General features: G+C 33.3%; 2 protein-coding genes across 11 annotated transcripts in view; one reads left to right on the forward strand and one right to left on the reverse strand.

The window, feature by feature from the left end:
* Positions 1–12,459, reverse strand: part of LOC127708661 (ankyrin repeat domain-containing protein 50-like) — a 267,995-nt gene that overhangs the window by 202,082 nt on the left and 53,454 nt on the right. The gene's annotated exons all lie outside the window — the stretch shown is intronic.
* The window catches only part of LOC127708634 (polycystin-1-like), a 91,569-nt gene that overhangs the window by 57,242 nt on the left and 21,868 nt on the right, over positions 1–12,459 (forward strand). For 6 of the 7 annotated variants that reach the window (XM_052213659.1, XM_052213660.1, XM_052213662.1 and 3 more), the window contains 6 exons: positions 1,178–1,306; positions 2,393–7,557; positions 9,000–9,017; positions 9,934–10,092; positions 10,537–11,204; positions 11,953–12,253. In XM_052213659.1, the coding sequence (XP_052069619.1) occupies positions 1,178–1,306; positions 2,393–7,557; positions 9,000–9,017; positions 9,934–10,092; positions 10,537–11,204; positions 11,953–12,253 (6,440 nt within the window). The remainder of the gene's footprint in view (positions 1–1,177; positions 1,307–2,392; positions 7,558–8,999; positions 9,018–9,933; positions 10,093–10,536; positions 11,205–11,952; positions 12,254–12,459) is intronic. The other variant, XM_052213661.1, reaches the window with a different exon arrangement.

Genomic DNA, 12,459 nt, shown 5'->3' on the forward strand with positions numbered 1-12,459 from the left:
TAAAGAGATGCTTCCTTAAGGATGTATACTGCTGACGTTTCAGTCTCGTTGAAATCTCGTTCTAGAATTATTTCCAAAACATGTGATACAAGTGGAAAATATCAATGAATTCAAAAAATGTTATAATCAAACTTAACTCAGTGAAAAAATTGTGTATTTACAATAAGTAGTTTTTGAGTAATAAATTGTTCAAATTTTATTACCAATCAAGTCAGTCTTTTTAGCCAAAATTTTGAGAAATGGGTGAGGGGTACAAGAAATGATTTTACCAGAAACATATACAATACAACCCATATCACTTTTTTCTTTTCAAATTTCTTAGATATGTATTTTTTCAATCATTTATAACAAAGAAGTTGAAATCATATGCATTTTGCTCTTAAAATAGAGAAAAATCACAAATTTACAAAATTGACAGCATGGTAAATTTGACACAAAAAAGCATCAAACTATGATAAAACTTTCTTATATTAACACCTACCTATAGTTTTTTTAAGTTAAATTTATTCAGATTGGTGCAATGCATCTTTATAAAAAGTATGAAAAAAAGTTTAATTGTGGATCTGTGATTTTTTTCATGATAATAGCACAAAAATGGGTAAAAATTGATGAAAAATGGGAAAATCATCAAAACTGGGTACTTTCAAAGGGCCGTAGCAAAAAAAGAAGTGCACCACCATATGCTTTTTTCTTCACCAATTATTTTTTTACAGTCATATAAACCCAAAAATCAGGTTAAGAAAAAAAGTTTAATTCTAGAAATTTTTGGCTCCTCAGAGGTGTACATCCTTAAGGATATTTAATATTAGCATCAATACCATTTATATAGCCTTTCATGTTACCTACCTACCAATGTTCATAAAGTACTACAGCCTGTCCATTTATGTCTTTCAACCATTTCTGCAATTTCAGTTGTCAGATGATGGCTTAACCATACCTTCTCCATTTAGCTGTATTTCAATGGCAATTATGTGATCAGCAGCAATTTATTTTGAAATGTATATTTTTAGAGTAATAAATTGAAAATTTAAGATAGGTAAATATGATAATTTTATAGCATTGCTTTTACTTCTGTTTTATTAATTTTGATGAGAATTTATGTGATGGTCTTTCATAAAATGTTTTGACTTGTTACTATTATTATGGGAAATTCTATTTCTCTATTTTCTATTTTCAGGATTATGGTTTTCCCATGGAGGAGAAATACAGCAGTGGAATTTCAGAACCAATGCCTTGACAAAAGATACTGTTATCTCCTTCCAAGTCTACACACCAATATGTTCCTCAGGAACACTTATAAAACCAGGTATATCTCCTAAATATATTGATATGTTCCTCAGGAACACTTATAAAACCAGGTATATCTCCTAATCAATAGATTGATATGTTCCTCAGGAACACTTATTAAACTAGGTATATCTCCTAGTGAATATATTGATATGTTCCTAGGAACACTTATAAAATCAGGTATATCTCTTAGTCAATAGATTGATATGTTCCTCTGGAACACTTATTAAACTAAGTATATCTCCTAGTCAATACATTGATATGTTCCCCAGGAACACTTATAAAACCAGGTATATCTCCTAGTCTATACATTGATATGTTCCTCATAAACACTTAAAAAAACAGGTTTATCTCCTAATCAATATATTGATATGTTCCTCAAGTATATCTCCTTCTAGTCATTACATCAGTATGTTCCTCATGTATTTTTCCTTCTAGTCAGGACATCAGTGTGTTCCTCAGGTACATGTATGCCTCCTTGTAGGCAATACATTAGTATGTTCCTCATGTAAATCTCACTATGGAACACTTATAAATTAGATATATCTTCTTCAAAGACAACATACAAAATTATTACTGTGGGACCCATAAGTCTATGCTCCAATGTGTTTCACAGGATCTTCCAATTTAAAACACCAGTATGCTCCCCAGAAACACTTGCAGAACCAGGCATATCTATTTAGTCTACACACCAGCCTGATTCTAAAGAGTACATTTAAAATATTTATAAAAGATGTTAGGTATACTTCAATGAGACAGTAACCCTACAACACAAAAACCAAAACTTATATTATTCGTGGTTCATCGATCTAGACCAGTTTTTTAGAAACCTAAAAAATGATCTTGATCACAAAGATCTTTAACAATTTAATTATCTGTAATCAGTTAAACAGGCAAGACATTTAACTGTTTCCAAGCTAGTTAAAATCTTAAATATTCATGTATTTTTTGCAATATTGAGTGAAATTACTTTATAAAGTCATAAAAATAAAGACAAGTAGCTGATGTTGATTATAATTTTAGATATGTACTAAGAAACTAAAATATTCTTAAATTTAGTTGATGTGAAAACTTTTAGAATTTATGTAAACAACTTTTTTTTTAGGTTGTGATGGGAATGGTGCCAGATATGCTTCCTGCTCCACTACTGTAACCACCTGTAGTGCTACACCTTATTGTAATGAAGGAAAAGAAAGCTGTTATCACACCAATGACTGTATCCCAGTCTCTGACCCCTGTAATTGTAACCAGTTAGACACCACAACATATCCATATTGTAGTACACCGTTTGTTGGAGATCAACCAAAGTATCGACTTGTTGGACAGACTGTAGTTAATCTCCCCAGTGGTCCAGCTGGTTATTTTTCAGTAAATGCTGATGGATTGAAGGTTAGCGAGGGAGACATCATTGCATTCCAGACAAACAACAGCGTTGATGTTATATTATGTGATAATACTGATTTAACTCTGCTTCAGAATATACTGCAAAAAATCCAAGGTGCATGGGTGTCTGTTGGTGATGAAGTAGACATGTCATCATCTGCCTCTCCATGGCGTAACAATACAGCATGTTACTTCCAGGCAGTTTATACTATTCCAGAGACTGTTACATTGCCTCCATCTTTACAGTATTCTACCGTAGCTGGGTCATACACTTATGAGTTAAGTCTTCCAAATGATAACATTGCAAAATCCTGTACATTCACTGTAGAAGAAGAAGTTGGAGATTTTGACTGGATATATCCAATCGTCCAATCAACAAGTGGAGGAACCAGTACATTTTATGTTGAAGCTGATGTTCAAACATACTTAGTATTTGCAGCTAAGAGAGGTACAAATCTACAGGTTTCATGGTCAGTTGACGGGAATGATTACACATCTACCTTTCAGTCTTCATGTCCCAGCAGTGTTACATCAGAAGTTGGAACTGCATGTGATAGTAGTAATTACTGGATATCTGAACCATTTGCCTATGTACAATATACATTTTCTTATAACAGTGGAACTTCTGTACCAGTCATTATCACAGTAAACAATACTGTTGGATCATCTACACAGACATTTGCTAGCCAGGCCTTTCAGCCTCTTTCTCTCGATTTTAACCTGACAGATTTCAGCAATGGATACCTTGTTGAAATCAATAAGGCCATCGATTTTACAACTTCTGTTGGCAGTGGAAATCCAACAAACTTTGAGTATTTTGTAAATGGAACTAAAGTGCATACTTCAACATCTTCTGGAACATTCACATATACATTCACTGCTAAAAATTACTATGAAGTATCTGTGGAAATATCAGATGGTTTCAAAACAGCTAACAAGTCCATTAGTGTAACAAGTAAATATGCAGCAAATGTCCAAAGTCTAACCTTAGTTGGAGTACCTACTACAGCAGCAGTAAGCACTGCAGTTCAGTTTCAAATTACTTGCACTGTAAATGCTCAAGCTTATGTTACAGTTCAGTGGGAATTCGAAAGTGGTACAGTTTCAGAGTCATTGGAAACTACAACAACTTCACTTACTCTTAGCAAATCCCATACACATACAATAAATGGAACATATACATTCAGGTTAACAATCACTGACGACTTTGGTATTGTAGCAACTCAAACTCAGACAATCCGTGTTGTAGAACACCTTCCATCTGTTTCTTTATCAGCTAGTTCCACATCGATTAGGACTGGATCAAGCATTGATTTTATTGCAACAGTTCCTGAAATAGCTTCCAAAGATTATGGAACATTGTCATATACCTTTGATTTTAACGATACAACTACTGAAGTTAGTTCCTCAAAAGAAAAAATTCACACTTTTGGTACAGCTGGAACCTATTACGTTACAGTTCAAGTTTCAAATCAAGCTGAAATTGTGCAAGATACAGTTATTGTTGGTGTATTTGATACAATAACAGGTTTAACAATTACCGCAGACAGAATAGTCCAAGTGTCCACCACAACTTCTATAACTGCATCTGTTACAACAGGAAATGCATTAACATATAGCTTTGAAATATCTGACAATGCTTTGTCATCTGGAAATATAACTGACAATGTTTACAATCCATCGTTGTCTAAGACTGGTCACTTCAATATAACCTTGACGGCTTGGAATGATCTGAGTAGTGCAACAGTAACCAAGGAACTGTATGTTGTGGATACGACAACTTTAGAAATTATTGGATTCGAACACAATGCCTATCAAGCTACAAATACTCTGCTTGCTGTTACAGTGGATGTACTGTATTATGATATCAGTGATTTAATCATAACATGGACATTTGATGGTAACCTTGTCAAGGGCATTGGAGGTCTTTCAACATCCTATACATTTACAACATCAGGAATCTTCAACTTTACCGTGGTTTTGCAGTCAAGTTCAAATACAGCTGTAGTGGTCAGTGGTTATTCTACTGTGGAAATACAGGACTCTGTGGCAGGACTAATAGTTTCCAATGATGGTCCGGTGGGACTGGCTTCGACTGGTTCTGCTGTTGTCACAGTAACAGCATCAACAACAGGTGGTGATAAATTACAATACACATGGGATACGGGAGGAACAGTACAAACAACTACGAGTAACTTTATTACGTTAACTAAATCAACGGAAGTTTCCGAAACTGTTGTTGTGATGGTTTGGAATGATGTTAGTTCACAAAATGGGACAACGACATATAAAGTTCAGTATGCTGTTGAAGGGTTGAAAATTACATGTCTTAATTGTACGGAGAGCAGTGGTGTCACTTATCTACAATCAACAAAAACAGCATCATTTGTTGCCTCCTTGACATCGGGTTCTAACGTAACATATAACTGGTCGTTTGGTGACGGAGGTACAGGAACAGGAATATCTCAGACTCATTCATATATCTCAGGAGGAACATTTACCATCACAGTGTCAGGTGTCAATGATGTTGGGACTGTTATAGCAACATTCAATATTACTGTTCAGGAGGAGATAAGCAGTGTTTCAATTAACTGTACAAATAATATCAAATTTGTCAACTCCACATTTACGTTACAAGCCAACCCTGTTGGTGGAAGTGATATCACTTATGCATGGCAGGATTGTGGAACATGTCTTCAGAACTATCAGGCCTCAGATGTATACATTACAGGCATTTACTATCAGTCTGGAACTTACATAGTATCAGTCAAGGCATTCAATCAAATAAACTTTGCTGTTCATTCAAAATTTATCACAGTGATAGATTATATAACTAATGTTACTGTGACTTCTGACTTGATTCAAGGTCAGTATGCTGCAAAAGGTCAGGCTTATACATTTGCTGCTGTAGCAAATACTGATAACTCTCATATGTATTATACCTGGAAGGTCAAGACAGGGTCAACAACTATGTACACCTCAACTGTACACACATCCAAAAATTTAACCTACACATTCACTAATTCTCTACAGTATGAGGTTGAAATCAGAGTTTGGAATACTCTATTTAGTGAATACACTGCTACTGTTGATGTTATGGTAGAAGAAGAAATAACTGGTGCTTACATCACATTAGATAAGACATCACCCATAGCAACAGGGGAAGTTTTAACAGTCGCTGCTGTGACATCAACTGGAACAGAACTTTCATATAAATGGATTCTACAGAATTCAACAGGACAGTATACACTGAATGAAACAGCGAAGTCTTTTACCTATACTTTCAGTGGTAAAGGAGACTATGTGCTTATCTTAGAAGTGAGTAATGATTTAGGCATGGAGACTGTAAATAAATCCATCAGTGTTATGGAAGCTGTTACCGGTGTAAACATCAGCTCAGTTGTCAATGAATCTTATCCATATATTGCTGTAGGCTCATATATCACATTTTCAGCAGTTATTGGCACAGGAGAAAGTTACACAACAACATGGACATTGGCTGACGGTGTTTCTTCAGCACTAACATTCAGTGGAGTCAATTTTACACACAATTTTACCACATCTGGTACGTTTACAATTACAGTCACGGTACAGAATCTTGTTAGCACTGATACTTATTCCTTCATAGTTTATGTTCAAGGTTCTATTGCATCCCTGACCTTGGTGACAAACACAAGTTTGGCTGAGACTGGACAGTCTGTACAATTTACTGCTAATTACAACACAGGTGCAGACAATTTGGTGTTTGAATGGACAATAGAAGGAACATTGATTAATGGAACGTCTGATACCTTGTCACATATATTTAACACCGCTGGAACATTTACAGCTCATATAAAAGTATACAATCATATTAGCCAGATGACAGCTGTAGTTAATGTGGTTGTGGAAGTACGTATTTCTGGTTTCAGTATAACAGGTTGCAATGCAGTTCAGGAAATCAACAATGCTGTATCAGCAAGTTTCAACGTATCTCAGGGAACAGATGTAACGTATAGTTACAGACTGGACACGGAATCTTCATCCTCCATTACAGGCTCTGGATCTTCAATATCATACACATTTACAACGACAGGACTGTATAATTTGTATGTGAATGCTACCAATCAGGTCAGTCAGGAATCACTGCAGTGCTTGTTCACAATTATAGGACCTATATCAGGTCTGGCTGTCGATACTTCTAACTCCAATTTTTTTGTGAACTATACAGTACATTTGCAGGTCACAGGAAATAACCTTATTGGAGTAACTTATAATTGGAGGTTTTCACCAATAAATGAAAATATCACTACATCGGACAGCTTACTACAGAAGATTTTCACAACATCTGCAACATACCAGTATGAATTAGAAGTCTCAAATGGAATAAGTTCTGCTACAATAACAGGATCATTTTTCATAGTGCCTTTACATTGTGATACAATGACTGTGGCAAAGGGAGGTCAGTCAGAAAAAATAAGAAAGAAATCATCAACATCTACTTTCGAAGTGACAGTTGACAAAAAGGGGTGTACATCTTACACTCTAAAGTATGATTGGAAGGTTTACAATTCTTCGACAGGTTGTGCTGGAACACTCAATAATCAAGTCACTTTAAACTCGGCCACAGTTACAAATACTCCCAAACTAATGCTAGACAGCAGCCATGATATAGGTTCATACTGTGTACAGCTGACCACTTGGTACGATGACACGCCACTAATTCAAACAATTGGATACAACTTGACTGTCATGGATTCTGACCTTATAGCCATTATTGCTGGTGGTAGTAAACTGAAGTATCCACAGTCTGATCCCATTACGGTTGATGGAAGTGGATCATTTGATCCTGACAGTAGTTCCACAGTCCTACAGTACAGCTGGGCATGTTCAGTCACTTATCCACTGGTGAGTTAATATACTTTTTTTTTCTATTTAAATCTTTCAATTATTGACTTTTTCTTCTTCTTGCATTTATTTTAATCTAACCTTTCTCTGAAACTAATTTTTTGTTATAAATCTGAATTTTACATTATTCTCACCTGCATATATCATTTTAACTTTTATAGTTTTGTAAAGTTTTCACAAATTTCTTACTTGCTTATGAAATGCTAATGCATAACTTGTGTAGAATCAGTCTAAACAATGAAAACTTGATTATTATTTCCATTACTTCAGTAGTAAGATAAAGAAAACTCAGTAATTGAAAACTCAGTAATTGTTAGATGACATTTGAAAGAAAAGCAATTTATACCAAAGTTAGAAATAAAAATTGTGTTAATTTTTATCTTAAGCTTCTAATGTAAAGAACATATGCATTTATTGTTTCCTTAATATTGCTTTAATTATTAAAACTTAACCCTTTCTTGTTTTCTTCATAACCATATGTCTTTGTAGATTCTGTAGTACTGTATTTAAATTAGATTTTGTTCTTAGCTTTTTATGACAAAACAATATGATTCTTCAAATATGTTTAAAGGTTCATCCCTCCTAAGGCCTCCTTTTTGATTTAATAGATGTTAAGAGCTGCAGATTATATGATAGCAAATGCATGTTTTCATTTGCAAATATTTCATTACAGTTTTAGATATTGAAATCAAAATAAGCCAGTATGACTTTATTTGATTTTAACATGTAACAGTTGTTTTAAATGGTCTTACAACAATCTAGAAATTATTGACGATTTGTGAGAAAATTGGCGAACAAATGAATGGTTTTTGCTATAATGTTCAAATTAATCTTAAAAACAAATCAAAAATAGGATCTGGTTTATTTTATTGGAAAAAAACAAATTTTCAGAAATCGACCAGACCTTCATTGTTTACTGCTATGTGGATTAATCCTGGTTTTCATCATCTTTTCCACAGTAATTATTAAATCATGGAAAAATAATGTTGTATTTCATTTTTGTGTGTGCAAATTTTTTTTTCTTTAAAAAAGAAGCTTAAAAAGTTAAAATATGATAGGTTTTAACTTATATAATACCATTATGAAGTTTTGATCAGGCAGAAATTCTTGAAAAATGTATTATACAAACTAAACATCAATAGAGTGATTACTTTAAACATAATACTGTGGATTCATTTATTTTCATGGATTCCAATTTTCGTGGATTGAAGAAAAATTGTTGTTTCGTGGATTAAAATTGATTTCATGGATTTACCAAAGTCTACATACATGCCTATATAAAATTGATATTTCATTGAACATTTGAATAATGGTTTACCTATACTAAAAAAATCAACAAAAATTGGTATCACACAAAAAAATTCTGAATCCACAGTACAAGTGAATCATGGTTGTTTGTCATTACTTTTAATGTTGTATAATATTTCTCTGCTGTTTACCAGGATGCAGGACTTTTTACAGTAAGATAGTTATTAACCATGTAGCTAGCTTCAAGTTTTATGGTTTACACATATAGCTTTTCAGCAAAGCATATTGGGATGTGGAAGCATTCAAAGATAATATGGCAAAGATATGTTTTGGGGGGAAACATAATGATAATTTATGTTTTGATTGTATTCTTTTAGATACATAAGTGAAAAAATAAAAGGCATATTATCTTTGAATATAATATAATGCAATTGAAAGATTGATAGATTTTTAGTGAACACATTTCAGTAGCATCATGGTGACAGTGTAAAGCATGGTATTGAGAATGCTTTTGGGATTTAAAAAGGTTGCACATTTAAAGCATGTTCACATTAAATCGACAGTAAGAAGGCATGATATAGGGATTTTAAAAGTAGAGCATGCAAGGTTAAAATAGATATTGCTATTATTCAAATAAAGTATGGAGTGTTTTAGTAACTACATTGTGTAATGGAATGCTATATATATAAAGAAGTTTATGATGCTGCATATTAAACTCTTTTAACAACAACACTATAGGAATTGCTGCAGTAATTTAATGAGATTGACATACTTTGCATCCTAGGGCACCGTTATGTGTATAAGCTGTATAATGATTATTTTGTAAGAAATTAAATGATAAAGAAAATGTCTGTTGAAGAAAATTGATTTAACTATGATAATCAACCACGAAAGATTTTTTAGTCTTAGTCTTGATCCTAAAAATCTCGTCTAATTTCACATCAAATAACCTATACATAGCAATGTTTTAAATGGATCATTAAGTCCCAGTTCCATTAAACATTAAATTACATTGTTCTATGAATAAAAGCAGAGATTACTCAATGTATATATAACTGAATAAAGCAAAAATATTTTTTTTTAAAAGCAACATCTTTCATTACTAAATTTGCTGGGTTTTTTTTACAGACATTACCAACAGGTTACACTGATGCTTGTGCTACCGTAGGGACAAGTTCAAGTAGTACTGTTACCATGACAACTGCTAACCTACTCTCAGGAGAGACGTACACAATAACATTGACTGTGTCTGCCAGTGGAAGAACTTCAGGAAACTTTACACAAGAGGTAAATTTATACTTGAAATTATAATTGATATAAAAACAATATTTTTATAAAAATGTTTCTGGTTCTGTTTTTATAATTTCAATATTGGTATACGATGAGAACAAAACATTTAAATATCATATATCGATACCACAAATGAAAGAAACGTGCACTAGAAAAATTAACATACACATATATACTGTAAGGATAACACCTTAAACACCACTGAAGTACAAAAATCAGTCAGATATGGAAAGAAAAGTTTTCTTTAGGAAGGTATTTTTACGCAGCAAAATTTTTCAAGTGACAAACTCCACCACCAAAATATAACCTATAGTTATGCATACACTTTAACAGAGTGATAGATAGTTTTTATCAGCAATTTGCTCTTTCATGATAAATGTTAATGCTTTGAAAGTTAAATAAAAAAATCAAATTTTCTGCACCACTGATATTTGATTTCAGATTGAGATATCCTCTAGTGATGTACCTGTACCAATCCTTAACTGTATTACATGTCAGTCCACCAGTAGTTACCTTGTTAATGAAGGGGAACACTTGGCTTTCACTGGAACCTGTCTAAACTGTGATTCAACTGATACAAAATACTATGAATGGTCTGTTTATACCCTCGATTCAAGTTCAAATAGAGTTCAGCTGTCACTGACTTCAGCCATGTCAACAACTGGTATAAATAGTGAAAATTTTGTCATAACTGCCGGAAATCTACCAGCCACTAATTCCTACTACATTTTCAAGCTTGAAATCAGTAAAACTAATACAGTGGTGACCTTGCAAGGTGAAACTGAACTAATACTGAAAGCTAACAGCAAAGCAACAGGGGGCACTTGTTCTCTTCTGACCAGCACAGCTATTGATCCATTAATTGATCAAGTTGAAATCTCGTGCACAGGGTACAGTGATCCAGATAATGCTAATGGGGAACTCAATTACAAGGTTGTATCTCACAGTAAAGATTCTGCATCTGCTGATGAATCTGTTGTTATATACTACGGAACACTGACTTCACCAGCATTTTACTTGGCACCATGGCCAGGAACAACACGTTCAGCTGTCAACATCAAAGTATATGTAGTTGATGAAGATGGAACAGACACTCTATCTCTGGACACGTAAGTATTGAAACATTTAATGTACCTGGTATCGAAAATAACAACTTTACGATTCTTTTTCTTTTTAATGTAATTTGTTCATATGTTTCCTTATAAACTTTAGTTTGAGGAGACAGTTATTTATCTCTCACAAACTCATTAAGCTGAAAATATCTGAAATGAAGGTTGGAGGTTCTCATTGTTTACTCTGGCTTCCTCCACCAATAAAAACTGGCCGCCATGATATAGCAAAGGTTGCTGAAAGTGGTGCTACACTCCAACAAACAAACAAACAAACAATGAAATGTCTAAACTGATTAATGTATAAAAAAATTGATTGTTTAAAATATGCTTACAAGAACCATTTAAGGAATGACTGTAATATTTGTTCTCTATGAAGAAATAACATAAAAAATGTGGTGCACACTGAATAACCCGCATAGTGAGTTATTTTAAAGTTTGCCCCACATTTTTGAGGTTATTTCGAATAGATCGAAAAAATATTACAGTCATTCCTTATGATTTAATTCTAAATTCCATTTTTAAGGAGTAAATCATGAAAAAACGTTGATGATGGTAGTCTCATGACAAAATTATGTCTATGAGCTGAAAGACAAAAAACTTTCAGCCAATCAGAAGACTTGTAACATCCAAAATGGAATTATTTTTGTATAATCAATTTTATTTATTTACACATTTTTTCAAAGCAAGAATTTAAAGGGGATGGAAATTTAATAATAATCATCATTAAGTTTTCAAAATTTTGCAGAGATGTATCAGTGAGTAGTACTGTAACCCATGGTAACCAGCTATCATTTGTACAGATCCACACAACTACGACCTTAATTAACCTTGTCAATGACAACAATCCAACTGCACTGCTTCAGTATGGTATAGCACTTATCCACGAAATGAATGAAATCTCACGACAAGAATATGCCTCTCCCTCCTATAGCCATGTAGATGATAGGAACACAGTAAGGAATAGGATAACACTATCAATCCTCGGTCTGCCATTAGAAACTATCTACCAACAGCAGCAAATGGCATTCATACTCAATCACCTAACTGTAAGTTGTATTATCATACAAATCATTTACACTTTAACAGGAATCATTTATATATAAATGTTCTGATACACATATTAAATATAAAAATAAGATGATGTGGTATGATTGCCATTGAGTCAACTCTTAAGTATTAGTATGTTCTAATCAATTAAACTTTATTTTACTTGTAATGTTAGTATTTCAGTTCTTAGTAAATATGAATAGTC

The sequence above is a fragment of the Mytilus californianus genome, unplaced genomic scaffold, assembly GCF_021869535.1.
Source record: "Mytilus californianus isolate M0D057914Y unplaced genomic scaffold, xbMytCali1.0.p SCAF_7, whole genome shotgun sequence".
Lineage (NCBI taxonomy): Eukaryota > Metazoa > Mollusca > Bivalvia > Mytilida > Mytilidae > Mytilus > Mytilus californianus.